This window comes from Rosa rugosa, chromosome 4, assembly GCF_958449725.1.
Source record: "Rosa rugosa chromosome 4, drRosRugo1.1, whole genome shotgun sequence".
Lineage (NCBI taxonomy): Eukaryota > Viridiplantae > Streptophyta > Magnoliopsida > Rosales > Rosaceae > Rosa > Rosa rugosa.
In genome coordinates, this window is record NC_084823.1 from 18431949 (window position 1) to 18457564 (window position 25616).

Genomic DNA, 25616 nt, shown 5'->3' on the forward strand with positions numbered 1-25616 from the left:
CCAAATTAAAGAGAGTGAAAGTTTGTAATCAAGAGTTTAGGCTCAATGTCCTCCCCCCCCCCCCCCCCCCCCATCTCTTCTCCTTGTATTCTACAGTTTCATTAATCAATGTTTGATGGCAACCGCTCTATATATAGGGTCCGGATCATGGGACACTCTATTTTACATAATTTTGACACTCCTTATAAGCCATTAGATTTTATAACATTTAATGGTTTAGATTAATTGTGTATATGCATGATATCAACATACAACAAGGTGATATGGAAAATGACATGGAATTAGATTTATCTGAATTTAGTCTACTGTATTAAAGAGCTTATTAGTTCTTAATATCTTTATACAGAACCTTGATTCTACAGAATATATAACTGAATCCTTGCAAGGTGAAGGAGAGCATAAAAATTCTAATCTTTTAGGGTCAGAAATCGTAATTTTGTATGATTATAGTTTATTAAATTTCGAATTGGAAATGGCATTCGTTGCTCCATCACCAAATCAAAACAATTTGTTCTATATATTGGGGATGGCATTGTGAATAGTCTACTTGACAGTTTATAACTGAAAAGGTTTGTGGGGGAGGAAATACACAACAAATTTTATGCATCTTTTTGTTGTTTGTATTCAGTATTGCAGGCAAGGGAAACTTGGAGAGGTCAGATCTGGAACCAGCTTTATAAGCTCTGAAGGATAGGCTCATGACCAAGAATGTGGTAAGTTCTTCTAGACTTTTACATAGCACTTTCCCAGTCTTTATGCTGAAGTTTGTTTATGAGTAATTTTCAATCTTTTCTATTTATGGTACAGCAGCTACAGCTGTGTTCAGTACTGCTACAATGATTTCAAAGCCATCTAATTTGCTTTCTGTGCTGTTCCATTCTTAGGCTGAGGAGATAGCTGAGAAGCTTTGTGAATCAGTGGCAGCTAGTCTCGAGGGTAAAAAGTTGTGTTCATTATTTACAAGAATATCTTCTACTGTTCAGGTCTGTCAACTTTTCATTCCTCCAATTTTCATCTATGAGCTTGGTTCTCCTAGTTTTGATAAGTTGGAAGACTAACATCTGTAAACATAACTGCAGGCAGCAATGGAAGAAGCTCTTGTTCGTATATTAACCCCTAGGCGCTCTATTGATATACTGAGGGACGTGCATGCTGCCAAGGAGCAAAGGAAACCTTATGTTGTTGTTTTTGTTGGTGTCAATGGAGTCGGGAAATCTACTAATTTGGCCAAGGTTGAGCTAAATCCATTTTTTGACATTATTGAATGCCTCTATACACAAATGGTTATTGACATGTTGCTCTTCCCAGGTTGCTTATTGGCTTCAGCAGCATCAGGACGTTAGTGTTATGATGGCTGCCTGTGATACATTCCGATCAGGGGCTGGTGAGCAACTGCGTACTCATGCACGTAGACTCCAGGTATGACATTTAGGGTAGATTTTAGTTTCAGAGGATAAAGTTAATTATAATACTATTTCAGTCTAAATAATTAACTTGTATCCAATTTTCTGTATCAGATCCCTATTTTTGAAAAGGGATCTGAGAAAGATCCTGCTGTTGTTGCTAAGGAAGCAATCCAGGAGGCCACACTGAATGGTTCTGATGTGGTTCTTGTTGATACGTACATCTGGTCGAATGCAGGTACTGTGTTATTTGGTTCTATATTGCAATGGTTGAGCAAACATATGTCTATAATTGTAGTTTGTTATCTAGTCCTTTCACTGCGTTTGTTGTTTCAAGTCTGCCTAAAGTTACCTACTGAAGTACTTTCAATTGCCAACTACACTTGTTACTGGGGCTATGTGTAAGAATGAGCAAACGGGGATTCCCCCACCCCTGCGCCCCCCCATCCCCGCCCCCGCCCCCGCCCCAAATTTCCCCCGCGCCCCCGTTCCCCATCTGGGGATATTTTCAAATGGGGGATTCCCCACCCCGCCCCCGCATTTGCCATTTTCTCTATTTTGGCAATCTGGGGATATATGAACTTTTTTGTTTTTCTATTTTAGAATTTTCTATTTTCTATATTTTTAGATTTTTTTCCTTTCCTTTTTTGACAAAAAATAATCACAAATCACAATTATATGACGATCCAATGGTCGGATCCTCACGGATCACCTAGAGGATCATCTTTACCGATTTATACGATGATCCAACGGTCAGATCCTCACGAATCGCCCTTAGGTTCATCCTCTCAAAATTATACGAAGATCCAACGGTTGGATCGTCTCAGATTTCCCTTAGAATCATCCTCACAAAATTATATGACGATCCAACGGTTGGATCCTCACGGATCGCCCTTAAGATCATCCTCTCAAAATTATACGAAGATCCAACGGTTGGATTGTCCCGGATAGCCTTTAGAATCATCCTCACAAAATTATACGACGATCAAACAGTCGAATCCTCACGGATCTCCTTTTGAATCGTCTTTTCACAATTATACGAAGATCCAACTGTCGGATCCTCATGAGGAATAAGAACAATTATAAAAATGCCCCGGTTCAAAAAAAAAAAAAAATGGAGAACCCGCATGGGTAATGGGAAACCCCGCCCCCGCCCCCGCAAATGTGATGGGGAACCCCGCCCCCACCCCCGCTTGACAAATGTTGGGAAAACCCGCAGGTACCCCGCTCCCGTTTGCTCATTCCTAGCTATGTGTAACTTGTTGATGTCTTTTTCCTAAAGTTATCTCCTATTGTGCCTTTCAGGATAATGAACCATTAATGAGGGCACTGTCAAAGCTTATCTACATTAACAATCCAGATCTTGTCTTGTTTGTTGGAGAGGCATTGGTTGGGAATGATGCTGTTGATCAACTTTCAAAGTTTAATCAGGTTTTTCTTTTTTTTAAGGATTAAATACTGTTTACTCCCTATACTTATAAGGTTTCATCGTTTCAGTCCCTGACCTTTGAATTTCACCTAAAAAGTCCCTGAACTCTCAATTTCCTCCGAATTAGTCCCTGCCGTCAAAATTTTCTGTTAAAGTTGCCGAAAATGTCTATCATGCCCTCACTTACTTTTTTTTTTTTAATTTATTTTTTCTCTCTCTCTTTTATTTCTTTTTTACATTTCACCTCTTGAAGGTCTGTGGATTGGAACCATCTTGATGTGGAGATGAATAGAAGGAGGTGAGAGAGCCCGAAGAAGAAGAGGTAAAAAAAATAATAAATAAAATAAAAATAAAAAAAGATAGGAAGAATTTTTTATTTTTTTTTAAGTAATTGAGGGTATAATAGACTTTTTAGGGGAAGATAACGGAGTTTTTGACGGATGCTTGACGGCAGGGACTAATTGGGAGGAAATTGGGAATTCAGGGACTTTTTAGGTGAAATTCAAATGTCAGGGACTGAAACGATGAAACCCTATAAATATAGGGAGTAAGCAGTATTTAACCCTTTTTTTAATTCCAATTTATGTTGTTTTCTGTATCATTGTTTTCTCAATGTTTGGTTACTAAAGCCACCCTCCTGCAGAAACTGGCTGATCTCTCACCTTCACCCAGCCCCAGATTGATAGATGGAATATTACTCACTAAGTTTGATACTATTGACGATAAGGTAAGCAAACTGCAAATGGTTTTGGATATTTGTTTGTGCCTTCTTTCTTTGCTTAGATTATACTTGAAATGGTGAATAACTGAATCATGTATCTTTATAGGTTGGAGCTGCACTGTCCATGGTTTACATATCTGGAGCCCCAGTCATGTTTGTTGGGTGTGGGCAGTCCTATACAGACCTCAAAAAGTTGAATGTGAAATCAATTGTGAAGACTCTCCTGAAATGAGAGATTTGGTACTGCCTGCTTAAGTTCATCACTCCTGGCTTGCTCTTTGTTGATTCCTCTTCTATATCTTTATGTTATGAAACTGTGTTTGCTGCTCTTCCTTTATTCTGTATCGTCTCAGTTGACCCATGTTCTTAAAACATTGGTGAATCAGTGCTTTCGGCTTTACACATCTCTCTTTCTTGGTGCAATTGGAGTTCTCCAGGCTTTACATATTGCTAAAATTAATACATAATGGCTTCAAAAATGGAAAGGCCCCAATTTCTGTCATCGGCAGATTCCTCATCAAGAAATGAAATCATGTTCTTTAAAAGAAATAAATTTGTCTAACTACTTTTGTCGACAACAGTGAAGTTCATAAACAAATTAACTTTGTTTAATGACATTGAAACAGAAAATTGGTTTAATTACTTTTGCTGACTAATAATTTGCCAACAAGACTTGCAAAGGTTGTTCCAAAAACTTAAAATTGTCCAATTACTTTTGTCAACCTATGAATGCCGAGGTAAAGTTAAACATGAAAAATAAAATAAAAAAATTGTTTATAAATCACACATGGCTCACAAACTTGTCATGCAATGGGGGGAAGAAAAAAGAGAATTTATTACTACCAAACACCAAATGTTCACAAGAGATTCAACCACAACTCACTGCTCACCAACTAATGACCCAAAAACACAAAGAATTTAAAATGACAAATTGAAGAAGAGCTAGAGAATGAAAAGATAGGGGGAAAAACAAAAGAAAGGAGAAAACAATAATAAAACCAGGCAACCTAAAAGCCAGACCTATCTCATAAAGTGGCTCTAGTTCTGAAAGCATTGCTGTTCATGGTCAAGCATTGAGAGAGAGATTTTTAGCAAGTGAAATGAGAGATGTTCGGTCAGAAGTCATCCCAATCCCACCTGATTCAGATTCAAGGTCTTCCCCTACGGCACTCATATGCTCCTGCAAAACGTTCATAAATTTAAGTCAAAAAGGGCAGAAATTGGTCCTTGCGATGCCTTTTATTTTTTCTTCCTATTATGATGAGATTAATCTATATTTGATTTTGGTTGTAAAAAGGGCTTTCTGATTGGTTGGAATGACATTTATGTCCTGGGGGGGGGGGAAGTAACATAAAAAATGGCTGCTACTGTGCATGAGCTACTAAGAAGGCAGAAGGCAGAGCTACTGGCAATCGAAGATTATTAACAGAATCTTTTGTTCGCCCTGTCCTAAAATTCCACAGAATAACAAAACTTCTGATTACTCTTTTACTGAAAGTGAGGAAAGCATATTGGTCAAAGCCCAGTTGTCACTAACAAAATGAATTAAACTATAATGGCCGCCACTTGAAAGCAAGAAAAGTAATTATTTGGTACCAAACTACAAATTCACTTAATAATAATTGCACAGCCCCCAAAAGCAAGTATAGTTTACATGTTTAGAGCTCTATAAGAAACTTCCAAGGGTGGTATAACAGATTATGTGCTATAGAAGAATCACCAAAAAGAAAAAAGTAACAGATAGAAAGAAAGAATAAAAACTTACAGGGATATCACCATCATCGTAAGTTTCAATCTTTAAAGTCGCAGGTTTACTGCTCCTTTTGGCTTGTAGAGACTTTTCTCGATTTTCATAGAAATTGAAATCATCTAACAAAGATGATCTGGGTGCATAAGTTTTGAATATGTTCAGCATTTCCAAACCTTGCTTCAGTCCAATCTGCAAATAATTATACATTCAAACATCCTCTGTAAAACACGTCTTTGAAAAATAGATCAGAGAACCCTCTGACATCCAACATAGTAAAAAAGGAAAATGGAAAGGACATGTTCTAGACATCACTTTCCCGGGGGAGCAAATGACTATTGACTTAACAGAGTTGACGTCAATATCCATGATAGTTCAATAGGAAAATACAAAGAGATGAAACACTAATCACACGGTAGACTCCAAAAGAAGAACTTACTACTTATATATATTCTTTTTTGGAATCACATGCATTCCAAAAAAGAATATAAGCAGTAAGCTTCAAATAAGAAAAAAAAAAACTTAGAAAATAAAAGGTAGTACCTCTTGAGTGTCCCGGGTAAAAGTTACAGGTCTGTTATCATTGTTTTCAAGGATAATATGCCGCAACTGAGTGTTAGGTATGTCCTTTATTATATGCCATTTAACTGGGAAGAACCCACTCCACTTGTCAACTTGCCAGAAGTCCATATCTTTGTTGAAATCTACCTCCCCAATCATCTCGGCCAGGCCTACAAACTGCCCACTTCCATTCACCTGTAAACGAAAATTAAAATTGAAATTTTATTATATGGACGGGATATGTCAAAAAAAAAAAAAACAATAACAGATTGACAGAAATCAATGTGTAAATGTTCTTTCACCTTGAACTTAACAAAACCAACAATGATCGTTTAGATAATTAAAACATTGCTAGATGTTTCTAATATTAAGTGGATTTTCCAGAGCAGCTATCAAATATTTAGCATTCGGCAAACTCAAAACAGGCGAATCATTTGAAAAACAAGAAAACTAACACATGTGAATCCATATCAACTCTTTTGTGAATTATTACCGAGAAAAATAGGAAGATAGGACACCGTGTGCCTGTCTCACTCGATTTTGCTTCAGCATCACGAAATGCTACATCCAGTTTCTTATTGCCATTCGGAGTGCTGGCCCAAACATCATATTTAATGCTCTTATGGACATCATCTTCACTGTAAGACTTAATGACATAGAACTTCGCACTTTCATAATCAGTCTGAAAATCTGGTAGGTTGTATTTATCTCTACTGACTGTAAATCCCAATACTTCCTTCTCAACTGATGAGTCTGAAGGAGTAATCTTGTTGCGAGATCTTGGACCACGTGTCAACTCAGTTGAAGATTCAAAATCCTCATTTCTGTTATATTTTTCCCTTGACTTGAATCTGTCGTTTCCATTTAATATCCTCCCATTAGATTTGTAGTTTGTTTGACCATTAGGAAACAGACCCTTCTGGTTAGTGAATGATGAGAACCTTCCAGTTGAGGGGTATCCCTTCAAAAGACTGGCTGAGAAATCAGAACCTAAATGAGGCACCTGTAGAATAAAATTAAAATCAAATAAAAAAGTGTAATATAGGTTGCATAACAATTATAGGTTATAAACTTGCCATATATGAGGAAATAAATGCTGAAAGTAACTATGAAATTAACTCATTCACTTCTCCCGAGTTCAATGACTGATTCCATTACTAGTTGTTTAACTGAGGTTCCCCAAATAAGTCCCATATATTAAAGACAATAACTCTAGTGCAAGCTGCCTAACTAGAAACCGATTCCTGGATTTGGCCACTGATAATATATGTACCAAACAAATTTTAATGACATGACATATATCAAAACAAAGTTGCTTTACTTCTCTTTACAAACCTTGTTTAATGATTTGATGGGTTGTGTAGAAGGGAAAGACTTGGAAAATTTGCTAGCAAGATTTCCATTCGTTTTGCCCGACATAAAGCCACTTGACCTAGATAAAGCAGTACCACCTGGTCCAGACTTTAGATTTCCAAAACCAGAGTTTGTTGCTGTAGAGATATCGCCAGAAAATGTTGTGTCCCATGAATAACAAGGCATAGCTTCTGAACCATACGAAACAGGTGGCTGCATATAACCTGAGGAAGAAAAATACTGCTGTTGACCAACACCTTGGCCATCAACACCCATAAGAGTTCCAGGGGCATATGGATTATAGCCGGGGAGATAATAGACCATTGAACCATTGTCTGACTGCACACCCTGAGAAGCACCAAGAAAAGAACAAAACCGTTGCATCTCCAATTAATAATGGTTAATACAGACCCGGAAATGCATTCACAGAATTTAATGCATCTCAAACTTCCAACAGCTGATTAAGACAGAAACAAGAAAGAACATACCGCCTGTGAATTATTAGCATTTGCATAGCGATGTTCGTCCAACTGTGTATAGGATCCATTATATCCTGAAAACCCAAGAAAGTTGCAATTTCATTTAGAAAGTGAATCGGAAAGATGATGAATTGTATGCAATTTTAACAGGAAGTACAATTTCAAAATTAAAATGTATTACTAGAAAAAGCTGCAGAAAGCAAAAGTACATTCAACCGTCAACGCATCCACTTTCAAACAAAGGTTTCAAGTTTTTAATCAGATTCCAATGCTTTAGCACCCGTAGTCAACACTAATAACAGCCAAGACGCCCTTTATCACAGCCAAACCCACCTCCTAGAAGTCGTCAAATCAAACTCACTTGGTCCATGGAAATTTACCAAATTATGACAGCAATGTGCATAGGGTCCCAAGTACATAGATAATTTCACAGCATCTACTTGTCACAAACATCATATGGTGTTTTTTACCAAAAGTGTGCAATAGTTATATTACCCCCCAAATATGAATTCATAATTGGAAAGTACAGAAAAGAATAAGTGCGCACAATGCAAGAGATCGATATTAAAAAGAGGATGACTTAGGGTCCGGTCTAGGCATAATGTTGCTTGCAAACTTAAAGAATGCTATCTTTCTATTGAACAATTTGGTTTCTGTATATAATCGACCATAGGCTTTCGTTAAACACCTGATTAAAGCATAGTTAAACCCCTCATTGGTAATGCTCAGATAAAAAATTATTACTCTGTTGAAGACAAACCGAAAGCTAACTCTGACATTCCGGCAGAAAGTAGCATTTTACACCCGTCATGAAAAGACTAATCTGAATAACATTTTAAGATAATATTAATTAAGGAACAACCGAACAAATCCTAAATTAGTTTTCAATCAAAGAATTTGCCTCTAAATTCACGAGTTTCAACGAGCACAACTCTATACCATTAATAAGATCATGTTTAAAGACAAAAAAACCATTCTGACATCTGACCTGGATAATAATAATTGTAACAGCTAGTGGGTGGATAGTAAACACCATGCTCTCCAACCGACTCTTGATCAGTCTCACCTTTCATGCTGTCGGTGGCATCCCTCGAAGAAGACATGGAGGAGATCGCATCATATGGTATTCCATCTTTCCCAGAAACCTGACGTACAAAGAAACATGGAGAACAGTTTTATTCTCAAGAGCAACAAGCCACACATTATCTGTTAACTTGGCCCCTCATCAACATAATATATAATATATGGTGCTAGTTTCTCTATAAGTTTAAGTCAACACACAATAGTCGGTTTGGGTTGTAAAAAATCAGCCAACATAGGACCGAACAGATTGTCAGGCTTCTAGGTCCATTGAATCCAAGATGTATGCCAAAAAAATAAAAATAAAAATAAAAATAAAGATTCTAGAATCTAACCAAACCCAATGTTATTTACTTCTTTTGGATTCTACTCAACGAATACATCAAAACTAGAAAAAGAATTACACAATTTGAAGCTGATCAAAAGAGCAGCAAACTCAAAAGTACCAAAACTTGACCTCGTAAACCATCATGCTAAATCAATTACTGTAATTTTACAAAATTCTACCATAATAATCGAAATCGAAATCGAAATCGAAATCTAATCGTCTTGAACATACCAGTTGTTGCTCTCCTAATCCGGAAACAGAATCTGAGGCCAACACAGTGGCTACAGGCTCAGCTGATACAGTCAGACCAGAAAAACATGAGCAACCGAGAATCCTACTGAAACTGTAACAGTTTCCATGAAGATTAAGAAGCAGAATTACCTTTCTCAATCTTCTTTTCGCCGGCCATGATCAATATTGAAGCAGAAATATGAGCCAAGGGTTTATGAGAAGGAAATAGTTGTAGTTGTAGTTGTAGTGACTGGTGTTGGCTTAGAAGAGTCCAAAGGCTGGGGTTGTACCCATACAGCGGCTACTGGCGTCGGGTTTTGAAGCCGGTGAGGCCCGAAATTGTTAGGGTTAGGGTTCACAATTTGGGCTCAGAAGGGAGTGAAGTAGAAGAAGAGGGAAGCGAACCGAACCGGCAATGACGTACTGAATGGTGTAAGCCCTTTGGGAGGAAATAAACAGTGTATTGGACGGCCATGATTAGTTCCTACTTTATTGAACAACCTTTGTGAGCCGTTGATAGGGACGAGTGCCGACGTTCTAATTTTTTCTATTCTTCTCTTTTTCTTTTTCTCTTTTTTTGAAAAAGAAAAAATCGGAAGTCTATGACAATTTGAAAACTTGTTACTTTGAAACTTTTGACATATTGTTAACGAAAATTCTTCCGTGCTCCGAGCTTGCCATGCTTGGTGTTAGGGGCCGCACTTGTAATGCCGCAAGCAACCTTGTTCAGGGTCATTAGTTAAGCCTTTGGTTGGTTTGCTTGCGTGCTAGGGATGTTTTGGTAATTTACAAATTATGTAATTTATTTTATTTAGCAATTAGTCTCCTCGGCCTTTTTCATGTTTCCTCCTGCCAGGTTCATGTAAGGCCGATATGCTCTATAGGGAGGGGTTCCTAGTCGGCATAGTTTGGACTACGGAACTAGTATATGTAAGCACATGTACTTTTGCCTCCCTTACCGTCTTACCATCAATAAAAGATGAATTATTCAATCATCTGTGCCCCGTGAGATTGCTCTCTGATCTTTCCTTTCGATTATTCATTGTTCTTCGTGGTTGCCCCAACATTCATATAATTGTGTTCTTGCTTGTCACTAGCACTATTTTAATATCGTGTGGCTTTCATTGTTCCTTGCAAGGTACTCACTAGGCTGACTTGCTTGCTAGCAAGTGTCGCACGGTCCGCTTTGCGCATTGCAAAGTTCGGCCCGTGACACTTGGGCACGTCAGCTTATTCTGGACCGTTGGATATGAAGTTTAAAATCTACTGGTGCAAAATGTCAACCGGATGACCTGCTCTTCTATTCTCTTTTGGTTGAAAACTAACTGTGTTTTAAACAGTTAAACTTATTAGTAAAAAATCAGAAGATTTGGGAATCACAGGCTCACAGGCTCATCCTAAAGCGAGAACTCATGCAGTAACTGGACATTCTTCATCGCCGATGGGTAGCCATGGATATCCCGGCGAATGAAACGGCATTGTTCTCGTCTCCCTCCAAATTTATGTTAGGCTATTTCAATTCCAGAATGGGTTCAACTCCAATTTGTTGACATCGGCGAAACTCTTTCTCAGATCCCCAATTTTTGTCTACTCGCAGTCAGCAGCTAGCCTAGTGAGTTCTTCTTAACTTCTATAAATTTCAACTCTCTAGTTTTAATGTTTTCGATCTACGTCAATTTTCTGCTCTACATTTTACAAATCTCATCTAATTTTTCCGCTTGTTACAACTTTTCTGGGTTTTGTGTGATTGCTAAAGAGTAGATCTTTTAGATCGGCATTACAATTTTGTGTGTTTTGTGTGATTGTTGTTAAATGGGTATGCTTTAAATTTATTATCTGCAGTGGAATTCGTTCCAGTTTCTTGAAACTGGAAATTGAAAATTTTCCGATAACGAAAGTGTTAAAAGTCGAAAGTTTTGCTAAATGAGTTCGTTTGTGACAACAGGTTATTTGCTAAATGAGTTCCAGAGACGGAAGATTGAACATGGAGGAATCACTGGTCCAAGAGACGGTGGAGCCAGATGAGGAAGTTGATGAACGTCACAGTCATGAATTAGCAAAGCCAGAGGAGACTCACTTCATTCGATCAAATCAATGTGTCAGCAGCGCAGATTTGGCTCATGTTAATGCAATGCGGAGTTGTTCAATAAGCACCTCTCGTGCGTATGACTACATTGTCAACACTAGTGGTGGATTTGAGTTTGTTGGATATACTTCCAAGGATATGTTCAATAAGATGGATGCTGACCGAAGAGCAAAGCTTATTGATAGGGATGCATAGGATTGCCTATATGAATGCGAATGCCATAGAAGATCATGGGTTTATGTGCAAGTTCAGCGTTGATGTTGATGGGAGACTTGCAAATCTGTTCTGGAGAGACTCAAGTTCCTTGTATGATTTCACATGTTTTGGGGATATATTGATATTCTATAGTACCTAAAAAACCTATATTGACATAATGGCCTACTAAGCTCACACTATGCCAAAAAACTTATCAAACGACAGACAGAAACTGTTGTCTGATTTGGAGTGCCACCGATGTAGATCGAGTCGCTGTCTGATGAAAATTCAGACAACGGTGGAACGCAGTTGTCTGAGAAACATACAGACAACGTGTATGTGTTAAACGTGTTGTGTGATACTCGACAGATGGCTCGGCAAGTGGCTCGGCATATGCCATGCGCAGCTGCGCGGCAGTTGCGGCGCTGCCTTCAAACAACAGTGCTAGTTTTGAAGCTGTTGTATGTTGAGCTTCTCAAACAACAGACTTTTATTTTGTGTGTTGTCTGACTGATATTCAAACTTCAGTTCTTGGACTATATATGTTGTCTGATTAACATTGGGACAACATAATTCAATTTCTTCTGTAGTCTGATTAAAATTGCAACAAAAGAGTTTAATTGCTTCTGTTGTGTGAGTGCAGATTAGAAGACAGTGATTTGTTAAAAACCGATGTGATATATGAATGATTGCAGTGTGATTTGTCCCCATTTTTGGCCATTCAGACAGCGGGCAGTTATCCTTATATCTATTCTGTTGTCTGATTATTTGAATATCCCATTCCTGAATTAAATTGTGCATTTGATCCATTTACATACCAAATATAAACATTGCAAACCATCAAATATAAACATTCCAAACCACTAATCATTGAACCAAACATTTTAAACAAGAAAAGCATTCTAGTGCATGCCCATCTACTTGGGATATTCATTGTTCCAAAACATGCAACACATGGTGCATGACAATGTACCAATAGAGAAGCACAAAGAAAGATGCTTTCCTTAGCAAAAATGGACCAGCAACAAGCGCGCTACTTCATGGCTCATGCACATGTGTTGACAACAAACTTCTCCCACTCATTTTGCACTTGATCAGTATCCGCTTGGGTGTATTGCAATTGGTTGCTACCTCTCCTCTCATATCTCTTTCCTTTTCTTCTTCTTCTCAACATTATCCTCGGCATGTTTCTAGAATAAGAAAATAAATGTAAGGTATATATCATAAATATATGCTATATATCTAAAGAGTAAATATCTTCAAACAAATGAACTTTTATCAAAGTAGCTAGGTTGAATTATACTGAGTTCTAACCTTGACATGTGATTTTATGACCAAGTGTTTAGGCCATGCTACCCAACTCCCCAAAGCCTGCTTCACTATTTCAATTTCATCTTTCACAGGAAATGACACTTTTGCTTTCTCCTCAAGTGCGACATAAATAGAAACGCGCATATTAGCATGCCCAAGCTAGTGGAGTGCCATGAACGAGTTGGGAAAGACAAAGCAACATGTTCAACAGAACCTATTGACAATTTGCATTCAACCTCAGCTACATTTAACTAAAAAGTGGACCAAAAACAAGATTTATAGCTGTTGCCTATGTATGTTCGAAATAGAATAGATTTAAAAGAATAAGATGCAAGCTTCAGACGTTTTCAGAAAACTGGTAACAATCAAACTTTGATATTTTCCATTTCATTATCGGCCCATACATCACAATTCAAGAAAGCTAGGGATTGCAAGTACCATAATAGAGGTTGTCCCAGAGTCTTAATATTCAAAAAACTTAAACAAGACTCAACTATGGAACACTAAATAATGAGGATGCATCCCACTCTCTTACCTCAGGATTCACAGATTTTGTTCTCATATCATGCTTGCACACGGGGCAGCATGTCCCCCATTTTGTCAGCCATGAGTCCACACAGCTTGAATGAAATTCTGCAAGTAACTCTCAAGTGGTTATGGAAATATTTAAACTTCGAATGACAAGGTAAGAAAGTATTGCTAACTTATATGACGTTCCTATTACTACTATCAGTTGGCAATATACTAGAAAAGAAAAGACGATATAATATAACACTTTCATGTCACTCACACTCAGTTGTACATCTATCACAGGCTCAGAAACAGAGTTTGATGCTCTTGAATACGAACCTAGATCTTCTTCCTTCTCAAAAGTCAGGCAGATCAAGATATATTAATTAAAGCTCTTGCTGACATAAAGAAAAAAATAAAGATATGAAGATATTCTATTCAAAATGACTGTTTCAATTACAAACTTCAACCACTGACGATATTCTAGGTATAGGGTTGGAAAGCTTAGGTGATTGAGACTCTTCTCTACCTGTAAGTGTTCTTATGTGTGTGTGTGTGTGTTTTTTTTTTTCAAACGTAGAAAAAGATACCAATTAGTAACCCAGAAAAACACAAAAACACAAGCAATCAGAAAATACTAAAAGCCAGCCCCACTTCACAACATCCAACTGATTCATCATAATAGAAGAGATGGAATGGTCCCTAGAATAGCAGCAACTGGAGCAAATAATAAACTTGATCCTAAAGCCATTCCACTCCCAACCTCTCTTAAGTAAAATGATCCTAAACCTTAATAGATCCTAAAGCCATTCATCTATTAAGGTTTCCTAGTAAAGTTCCCACAACTTCAATTGGTATGAATAAGTAAAATGAACAGGTTTGATTAATTTGACTCATGTGTGGAATCTATCACACATTAATGGTCAATATATACTATTTTTAATAATTTTTTTCCATGTATACTACAACTTTCACCCTAAATGCAGCTTATATACAAAATAGAAATATTAGTTACCTCAACTTGAAGTCCTTTTCTTTTGCATAAAGCTTTAAGAGCAAACATTACCAATTCGAAGCAAACATTCGAAGCAATGATGAGATTTAAAGCATATGGGATTTAAAGCAAGTCAAGAAAGTACTGGTTGGCTTGAGAGTAGCACTTATAAACATACAAGTGACTGCAAAAACATAAATGGCTCATAAGAAAAGTTATGAACTTAGAACAAAAGGCCCTTGGTCTAAGTGGCATCTCCACAGGGTCCATACCATAGCGGAAAATTGAGTTACAACAACAGCTATAGCAAGCAATGATGAACATTATGTAATATGATCTTATCCAAATCCCTTGTAGAATATCTGGAACTACTCGCTCATGATTAACAATTTCAATCATCATACATCTACTGCTCAAAACGCAAGGTAATCACCTTTGTTAAGCACTTTGCAAAATAAATGAGATGAATCAAGGTAGAAGCATCAGCTATCTCCCAGTCTTGTACATCAAAAGCTTCAGATTCTACAACCTACGTGAGCAAAAGAGGCATGTGAGCATGAACTATAACTTAATATTGAAATTTAGAAATGTAAGCAACATATTTAAGGAAAAAAAAAACAGACAATTCTTAACAAGGAATCAAGCACAAAAGTTTTGGTAGCCTTATATATCCTGTAAACTATGCAACTATGTATTTGAATACCCAGGAAACTCATCCAGAGTTCTGTGTCATCAAAAAAAGTAGACTACATGGTTAATGGGGACAAGTTAGCCATCCAGCCCTAATAAAATTTATAGTCTTTGGCAGGATTTAGGTTGGCTGGCTGAAAACTCTATTTCTATTCAATTACAAACAGTCATTTTGACATAAAGCAAACATTCGAAGATCTGCAGTAAAGTCATTCATCCTTTTAATGTCAACAACTTGATTCATTACCAATTCATGAAGCATTAATTCCCATTCATCCTTTTACTCGTCACTACTTCAATCTCAACTTAACAATTAAACTCATATATAAACTTGTCCATAAACACACATTTAGATATGCACTTAACAGCAATCAAAAGATCATGACGTGCTTAATTCACATTGCTAAAGACTCATCAAACTGAACTCACACATATGCACTAAGAAACCAACTAGATCCTACTACAACCAACTAACAGAGAATGACCTTAGAGTTTAAAATTACACATATCCTGCTGCTTATAATCAAAACAGAGTTCAAGGTCCTTACCAATTTCCAATTTCAAAATGACCCAGCAACTTTCCCTGATCCAACTTCTATTATCCAGATTCCTCATGCCTCAACTGCTCCAAACTAAACAGCAAGTAATTAGGGTTTTCCCAATCCAAATCAAAGCAGAGACCTCAATCAACAAGGGGAGTGAGGGAGGGGTGATGAAAATAGGCTTACCAGACAAAAAGAATAAATTGGCGGCGTCCACGATGGCGCGGCAGCGTCCCCAATCTCCAAATCCATTTTAACCGAAAATCAATCAAACCTAAAACACAATCGATTTCAAAAACATGAAAATTCAAGGCAAGAGAAGTACCAGTTAACAAAACCCGTCCTTGGCCACCACCGTGAACTTCACATCACCAGAAACTAGCTGAAACAGCATCGATTCGAGGAGCTTGTGGACTTTCTTGTGGAGATTCCAATCGGAGATCGAACTTGGAATCCCCGTGTTGCTCGTCTTACATCATCTCGTATAAGGTCTAGGACTGGCTCGTCCTAGACAAGTGTTGATCAAAGCTGCAGAAAACGGAGGCGGCGGAGGGAAAAATAGGGTTTGGAGTTGGGGGATCCGAAGGAATTGGGGGAGTGGAGCTTGGAAAGAAAGAAGATAGAAGAGAGAGGTGGGGAATGCTAACTACTTCCTCTCATTCATCTTCGTCTCCTCACTAACTACTTCTTTGGTTCTTTGTAGAGGCAGGAATTGTGTCGGAGTACGGTGGAGTACGAGGGGGTCGCGAATAAGTTGGAGAGAGCGAGTTAGGGTTTCAACGGTTGAAGAAATTTTGGGAAGAGAAGAGACCAAATCTAGAGAAGGAGAAGAGGGAGTTACCTTCGTGGTGATGTTGCTTAGAATCAAAACTTTGGGTTTCTTCCTTTTTGGTTTGCAGGTGAGGAGAGATGAGAGAGGAAATGGTTGGCTTCTAAGAGATAGACACTAACAAGAAGAGGGGCCTGAAGGCAGAGTTACTTGTGCAAGCCGAGTGGGGAGACAAAGTTACTAAGGCCCTAACCAAGTTGTTAAAGGCGGGCTTTTTTTAATTTTATTTTTTATAACTTTTTCAACGCATGTATGAAGTTAACTTGTCTGATCATGTACATGTTAAATTTGAGTTAAGGAAGCAAGGAGGGAAAATTCCCGCCTATGTGCAATCAAAGTAGCAGTTTTGACGTTAGGGACATGCATTTCTCATTCAGACAACACAAATAAGCCATTCCGTTGTAGGAGCTTAAATCGTGTACCAGCATTTCACTCAAATATTGGTCTTTTTGGGGCTACTCACTCACATTTTGGGGTACATGTGATTTTCTTCCAAACTTGCACAACGGAAACAAAAAAATGTGTTGTATGTTATTTTGTAACTTACTCCCATACAACATATACAACAATACTGTTGTGCAAGGTGAGTCAAAATTTCGACCCAAATTTGAGCAAGGTGAGGGGGAAATTTTTTTTACATTCATACAACAGACAAATCCTTAAAATTGTTGTACAATAATCTTGGACCCAAAAAAATTGATGTACGACCTCCTTATACAACGCCAATCTCATTAAACCTGTTGTGTGAAGCAGTTTTAGTGATCACACAACGGAAATTTTTTTTTCGTTGTCTAAAAAGTGTAGTGTGATGCAGTTTTTGACATAGTGTCAGTGCATTGCAAATTGATTAAGGAACCAAATCCCATTTCACAAATGGAAGCAACTTTTTCACCTGATAGTGACTTCACTGTTTCTGTGAAACCACTAGGGTTGCAGTTTGTCAAAATCATCAACTTCTCAAGGTCATAATCCAGCCCATTTTCCAACTTTGCTTTTCTTTCGGCATCAAGAGAGTCCCACAACACCTCAATACATTTCTTTAGCTGTTACAAAAAAAAAAAGACGAGTATGATAAATCTATTCCATATGATTAAAGACAAGTAAAAACTAGCACCAACGAAAATGAAACTACATATGCAGCAAATGTTGCTCTCTTAAGTAAGGTCTGTCATTAATGTAAGGTCATACATAAATCACTTACCTACCTACTTTATTTATATAAAAAAAAAAAACAAACAAACTATAAAGTAATCTTTTGATGAATCTAAGAGCAAGTAAGTTTTACATTGAGAGTGGCACCTGCTAATTGCTATCAATGACAAGATACATCTAGGTGGAAAATTCTACAAAATGTTAACGTATGACATGCATACAATTGCCTTAAAAGTGGTAATTTGAGTCCTCAAAATAGTAATATTAGTCCTCAAAGTGGTAACATGAGTCCTTAAAGTGGTAAATTTTCTTAGTTACCACATGAGTCCTCAAAATAGTAATATTAGTCCTCAAAGTGGTAACATGAGTCCTTAAAGTGGTAAATTTTCTTAGTTTACCATATGAGTCCTCAAAATAGTAATATTAGTCCTCAAAGTGGTAACATGAGTCCTTAAAGTGGTAAAAATAGTTGATGTATGAGAAATGTTAACATACCATAGCTTTACCCCATCTAGGTAATAGACAAGAGAATGTTTAGTTACATTACCGTTCTCATAATTTCCTGTCCACATATCCCACAACTTGTGAGAATAATTGAAATGGATATATGAGGTTCTACAAAATGAATTAATCAAAAATATTATCTCTACCAAAAAAGAAGACATTGTTTGCTTCACATAATCAACATCTTTTATGCTATTTGTTTTCTTTTCTACCATTTGGGATACTCTGCTATTGTTTTTTTTTTTTAGATTTTTTTTTTCTGGGATAAGTTATACTGTGCTACTGTTATATCAAACTTACAAGTTACAAGTTACTCCATTAAAGCCTATATGCAAGGAGCTATCTCACATCTGACTTTTCTTTTGGTGAAAGAAATAATCAATTGAACAAGAGGGGTGGGCAAAGCCCAGAATGCAAATAGAAACAGAAGCAACATGTACAAACTAACCACAGCTCAAAGACCACCTAATCCCCTAAGCGGTAATATTTCTTTACACTATATTGCTTACCGTTGAGTCTCGAAGCCTTTACTCTCTTTTCTGTTGTTGGTTGCTGGAAAATCTGGCTTGAAATCAATGAGAAAACCTGTTGGGTATTCCCTTTGCCGCCACCTCCAAAACCTAGTTCTTTCTACCCATCAATCCCAACTCTCATCCCCCTTTTAACCTAGCATTGGGCTTCTCGTGTGCTACATGACAATGTAGAATATTATGTAAATATTTACTTTCCTTGTAGATGTAGATTACGTTTTCTGTATAATTGTAGGAGATGTTTTCCTATTTGGACTACTCTTGTATCTCTTTATATACCTCCTATTTTGGAGATGAATAAAATTATTGAAGCATTCCAAATACCTTGAAGTCTTATTTTCTACTTGGTATCAGAGCAGGTTCAATCCTTGAACTTGCACCGTATTCTGTTGAAACCCAAAACCCGAATTCCGAAAAGCATACCTGAATTTCGAACCCGAATTCCGAATAACATACATGTCAATCCCTGCACTGTATTCCTCTAAAACCCGAAACTCGAATCTCGAAGTATTTCACGAACCACCCGGTCAAATTTATTTTTCCATCACCCAAGGCTCTCTCAAAATTTCCATTGCCAGCCTTGAAAAGTCGCAGCATAGCAAACCATCGAAAAAAAAAAAAAAAAAAACCAAAAAAGAAGTAGCAACATAATCATCTGCTATAGCACATCACCTGCTATAACGTGGGACCACAGCATTGCATAATTGTTTAGGCCTAAAGCCTTGCTATAGTACATCACGTGGGAGTCTTCTTTCCATCTGCTATAGCACATCACCATTGAAATCAGTAGCATAGCAGCACAACTTGGGGACAAGCCCTGGTGCAGCCGACAAACTAGTCCACCAAATTTCTAAGAAATTGATATTTTTAGAGGAGAGCAATGGATTGAAATACACAAAATAATTTCAATGTGAATCTTATCAGGAATGATGAATTCAAAGGGGCTCAAATGATCACTAAACTTATATTTTTCTTACATGTCTCCATTGCAAATCAAATGTAATTTTTTTTTTCCAAAGATGGATCTAAAGTTACTTGTTCTGCCATAATTAAACTTCAAAGTATCATGTTAGAGAGATATAATGACTATAAAAGAAAAGAGAAAATCGCAAAGAGTTTTGAAGTTCTCTGTGTCTGTAAGAAAATAAGGGTTTAAGATTTGGGGATGATTGACTTGCCAAATAGCAAAAAAAAAAACATAATTACAAGAGAGGTAGTTAGGGTAATTTGTAAAAAAAAACAATTAAATTAAAGTAATAGATAAATAGAGGAGGTGTGTGAATAGAGAAAATGGGTGTGTGAATAGCACCACCCTAAATCAATATAAAATTATTAAGCTAAACTTTATCATAATCACAAAATTCTATATATATCATAATGGATCTAAATTGTTATCATGAAGGAGAGTTCTATTCATACCTCCTAAATTGTTATTTGGACCTCCTCTCCATATTTTCACAGTAAAGTTCTAAATTTACCTTTTTTTTCCTCTACCCCTTTCTTTTTCTACCTTGTAGACCCCGTGAAATTCCGAACGTCACCTTTGGACGGGATAATTTTTCGCGACCTTTGTTTGGCTAAAGACTTTTGGAAATAGTTTGGGCTTGGGCCTTAGGCCAAAAATAGCTTAAGGTTATAGTCCATAATTTACTTTGGACACCTAACAGACGGGTATGCTAGTGAACCTAGCCCAATAAGTTAGTTGACCTTTGACCCGAACATCTCCCTTGATCCAATAAGGTTCTTGTAGCTCATGATAGCGTCATTGCATAATTTTGAAATCTACTTGTGCATCCATTTACGATTTTCTTATTTTACTTTATTCCTTAACAATTTGTGGAATTTCTATTCACCTTACCCAACGCTTACTCATCAACCATCCCTCCGACTTTCAAAAACACTACTTATTTACTCAATATATATTTTTCAAACTCGAGCAAAATTCCGACAAAACTTACCTCGCCATTTTTCTATCTAAATACAAGTTTGGTAAGCCCAATTCTTATTTAGTCTTGCCAACATTTTAATTTTGACTTTTCTTGTATTTATCTATTCTACTTTTATTTCCCCCTCATTTTGGTTTTTACAACCTATTTTCTTACCCCATGATTTATCTTATTCAATTCTTTTGCTTTCCCCGAGTTGAGCTTCCTCCCTCACACGCAAAACCTAGCCTTCTTCTTTTTTTGTTCACGTCAAAATTGGGCAGAGAGAAAGGAGAACCTCGTTCAGCTCCTCCATTCCACGTTGCCACCATGCAAAGGGCAAGCTCTCCTAGAAAACCATCCCAGGCCTTCAAAAGGGAGTATCCAAGCCAGAGATTGTCATTCACCCCTCTCTTCTCACCCTTTCTCTCGTTCCTGTGAATATTAGTCAGCTTGCGTGCCCCGAAATGCCTAGTTCGGGACCTCCGATCAAAATTCTTTTTTCATCAAATTGTTCGCCTCTGTCTCTTCTATTTGACCTCCAAATTTCAGCTCCATTGGAGTCATTTTGAGACCTGTACACCAATCGAAGTGGGAGCTATTCAGAAGCGAGCCTACTCTGGATTTCTGCTTGAATTCCTTCTCTTGCTCTACCCGAATCCCCTACATCTTGTTTGAGACTGATACTAATAGTTGGTAAGATCCTTGAACTATCAAGTTCCTATTTCTTTCCTCAATTTTTAGGCTCAATACGTTCAAACAACTCTTCTACATATTGAGAAATTTCTGTTTCACTCTGCATGTCCGAGATCGAGTGAACTTCTTAGCCTGCAACTGGGCTCGATCAAATCAACTCCCTCAGCTCTCTTTCCAGTTGAAGCCCTCAAGAAAACTCACCTTTTTGGTTGGTCTTTGGTGAGTATCATCATTTCCTTAACACTGTGTTTATTTTGGTTGTTGTTACGAACTCTTGAAGATTACAAACCTGTTACTATTGTTGTTGGTACCGTGTTGCTTTAACTTGCTTTTCTCATTCATTTTGATGTGTTAGAATTACGCTAGACCATGGTTATATCTTGAACATTAAAATCATGCTTGATCTAAGAGTTTATTCGTTTTACTGTTGTCCAAACATCCTGTTTTAAAACATCATGTTATTGAGCTACAAGACCTCCCCTTATAGTATTAGAGGATGACTGAAATTCTAGGTCTTTAGAAGCTTTAGATACATTCTGTGGGTGTCTCAGAGTCTACTTAACCAGCCATATTGGGTACCAAAAGAGTTTTGAACAAGAGAACAACTTTCTACAGTTTTTCAGTTTTCAGTACAATCTGACCCAGCTGCATTCATTTCAAAACTAGAGCTAAATCGCTGAGAATTTGAGATCAGTTCCTTCTAGAGAAAGATAGTGTACACCAAGATGAACGTTTCAGAATTTGAATCACCCCAAAAGAATGTTTCTAGAATTAGTTATGGAATTTTGAAATATGTGTACAGAACTGATATTTCTGGAAGAATCTGCACGTACCTTGTTTTACTTTAGCCTTTAAAACCTTTACTCTTTAAATGGCTTCACTTGAAATTCAATAACCATTTTAATCTTACTTAGTTGGTTGTTAAACCATCCTCCTTTCAAAATTTTCTCAAGAATTTACCTCTAGTATTTTGAACAATTTAATTTTTAGAAAATTACATAGTAGCACATGACCATAGATGTAAACACAAAAAACCTACTTGTAAAAAGATTTATACAAATAAGGACATGAGCCCAGGCCCAAAAGCCAAATGAATTAAGCCTGATTCCCAATTTTAATGGCAAATGACTAAAATACTCGAGTTTCATCATAATTTACGACACTGCCACTGTCCTAAACCGAGTTTCATCAATTTCCAAACTCACCGATTTGGAAATCCTTCAAATTCTCCTTCCACAGTGAGAATTTCAGCTAGAAGCTTTGAGGGAAGATGATCAGTGACTCGAGGCGCTCTTAATAGGATCGATTTCACTTCCGGAAGTGGCCGGAAAATGGAGAATTTTGCCGGAGAACACAACTGCTACAGTGATGATTTTGGCCAAAATTGATGGTTTTCTGGCCAAATTGCCGTGACCCACGGGTACCAACGTGTAGAGGAGAAAGAGGCGGTTCTTTTATGGGTGGTGGCTCACCGTTTGGTTGCCGGATGCCGGAGAAATCAAGGAAAAACGGGAGAGGGCCGACGTGGGGCAGAGAGAGGAAGAGAGAGAAGATCGGGGAAGAAGAGAGAGAAAAGTGGCTGGGTAGGTTTTTGACCTACCCACAGTAATTTTCCTAATTACCATAAACAGTAACTTTCGTATTTCGCTTATAACTTTTGCATACGAAGTCCAATTTTTACGAACTAAATATGCACGCGCTCGGTTTAACGTCCTCTACGACTTTCATGAAAAAAAAATTCAAATTTTGACCCGGTCAAAAAGTCAACTTTTAGTGCCCCCTAAAATATCGAAACTTAAATAAATTGTATAGAAAATCGTCATTTCTCGTTTTTTTTTTTTGAGTAACAACCACAAAGCTTTATTGAAATTAGACATGAAAAATTTGATTCGGGGCGTAACAAAGGTTTTGTAGTTTACTTTGATATACATGAGGAGCAGATTCATGAATTTAGTATCACTAAGGTTCTGTGGTTTACTTTGATATGATCGGCTACTGTCAATGATATGATATGCTAATGTTCAAATTGAATTGATCTGCTACTTTATAGTTTATGGTTTATGTTAATGATATGATATTCATTGTTTATGGTTCAAATTGGCTACTGTGTGGAGGTGCAAAAGGGTGATGACACAAGAAATAATCGAACAAAACCAGTGAGAAGAAAAGCTCCGGCACGTAGGAAAAAGTGCAGTAGTAGAACTGGACGAGTATGAGTGCAGCGAGTGCAGTAGCAGGATTGGACAAGTGTAGTAGTATGAGTGCAGTAGCAAGATTGGACGAGTGCAGTAGCAGGATTATGCGATGACGAGTGCAGTAGCAGAACAAGAGTACAAGTGCAGTAGCAAAACTAGACGAGTATGAGTGCAGCAGCAAGATTGGACGAGTGCAGTAGCAGGATTAAGCGATGACGAGTGCAGTAGCAAGATTGGACGAGTGCAGTAGCAGGATTAAGCGATGACGAGTGCAGTAGCAGGACAAGAGTACAAGTGCAGTAGCAGAACTGGACGAGTATGAGTGCAGCGAGTGCAGTAGCGAGATTGGACAGGTCCAGTAGCAGGATTAGGTGATGACGAGTGCAGTAGCAGAACACGAGTACAAGTGCAGTAGCAGAACTGGACGAGTATGAGTGCAGCGAGTGCAGTAGCAGATTAGACGGGTGCAGTAGCAGGATTAGGCAATGACGAGTGCAGTAGCAGAACTGGACGAGTATGAGTGCAGCGAGTGCAGTAGCAGGATTAGGCAATGATGAGTGCAGTAGCAGAACATGAGTAGCAGAACTGGACACGAGTACAAGTGCAGTAGCAGAACTTGACGAGTATGAGTGCAGCGAGTGCAGTAGCAGGATTGGACGAGTGCAATAGTAGGATTAGGCGATGAGATGAGAGTAGTAGGAGAGTGAGGTCTGAGATTCTTTCTCTTAGCAACGTGTAGAAGAAAGATATATATATATATATATATATATATTATTTTATTTTTTTTGCTTTTGAGAAGTAACATAAATAGATTATTCTCAGAAAAAAAAAGTAATATAAACAGATTATTATAAAAAAAAAAGTAACATAAATGGATTATTCTCATAAAAAGAAAAAAAAGTAATATAAAGGGATTATAAGTCAAAAGGAGTAGTTAAGGGGGAAAAAAAAGTAACATAAATGGATTATCCTCAGGGGAAAAAAAAGTAACATAAAGGGATTATTCTCGGAAAAAAAAAAAGTAATATAAAATTATTAGAAGTCAAAATGAGTAGTTAAGGGTAATAAAGTAAATTAACTCATGACATGTGGCAAGTGGAGAGCAGATTGTCCTTATTTGTAAGATTAATCTTTATAAAGGGATTACAAGTCAAAATAAGTAGTTAAGGGTAAAAAAGTAAATTAACTCATGACATGTGGCAAGTGGAGAGCATATTGTCCTTAAGTGTAAACTTTTGTCCTTAAATGTTCAAAACCAAATGTTGTAGAGTTTTTTGTGTTTTGAAATCCTATCAAGGGGGTATATGTAGTTTGCTATTTAATTTTCCTTGACCCTTGACAATTCCTTTTTAAACTCTATTTCCAGCTTTTAACAAATTGTCTTTTAAAGGTGTTCTTACAACTTTTTCTTGAAAAACCAACTCCTTCTTGGAACCCAAATGGTCTGGTTATTAGTTAGTAAATTAGATTAAAGGAGGGGTTTTCTTCAGAGAGTATTGAGAGTGAATTGCTAGCTTTTTTTATCGTTGTTTATGTCGCTTATTTGATCTAGGCTCGATATCTTGGTAGGATCTTGTGAAGTTGGTGGTTGCTACAAGGTTGCATTGAGGCCAAGTGCTGCAAGAGAAAGCTCGAGTTCCAAGTAGGGGATGCCTTTAACTCTATCTATGCTTTTCTTGCATATACTATGTTTTATATTAGGCCTCTTTAGCTTGCATGTTTTTGAAAATTATCTGTTTTTACACTTGAAATGGTTTGCGTGGTTGGAATAATGTGTTGGCAATTGATGGGGATTTAAGGAGATGGTTTGTTCCTCCTTGGGGATTGAAAATCCCAAGCCACCAGTGGTGGGCAATGTGCACCATGCCCTTGTTATTGATTATCCCCTTTGTCTCTAGCCTTGTGATAATTGAATTCCGGAAAGTGATTGGCTAGATGGACGGTTATGTGGAAGGAGATCAATTGTCGTGGAAATTATAATTACGTGGTGACGATCTCGTGGAATCACAAACCGGTTTGTATCTACTACCTTTTATCAAAAAGATAACTCATGTTTTCAAACTTAGATATGGGCGCGGGCATGGGCAATGATTGGATGTAGGAGCCTAACCCCTACTTTAGTTTG

At 37.4% G+C, this 25616-nt stretch overlaps 1 protein-coding gene and 1 pseudogene across 2 annotated transcripts; one reads left to right on the top strand and one right to left on the bottom strand.

The window, feature by feature from the left end:
* Positions 1-237: 237 nt before the first annotated feature.
* On the top strand, positions 238-4232 carry LOC133744453 (uncharacterized; annotated as a pseudogene).
* A 132-nt stretch (positions 4233-4364) lies between these two features.
* Positions 4365-9763, bottom strand: LOC133743454 (YTH domain-containing protein ECT3-like). 2 transcript variants are annotated; one of them, XM_062171396.1, is made up of 9 exons: positions 9483-9763; positions 9333-9394; positions 8760-8838; positions 7703-7767; positions 7197-7562; positions 6355-6864; positions 5844-6056; positions 5319-5492; positions 4365-4733 (listed from the first exon to the last, which is right to left on the bottom strand). In XM_062171396.1, the coding sequence occupies exons 1-9, from the start codon at positions 9508-9510 to the stop codon at positions 4620-4622; spliced, it is 1611 nt and encodes a 536-aa protein (XP_062027380.1). In that variant the 5' UTR covers positions 9511-9763; the 3' UTR covers positions 4365-4619. The 2 variants fall into 2 exon arrangements, with proteins under 2 accessions (XP_062027380.1, XP_062027379.1); XM_062171395.1 differs by having other exon boundaries at positions 8682-8838.
* Between the last annotated feature and the right edge of the window lie 15853 nt (positions 9764-25616).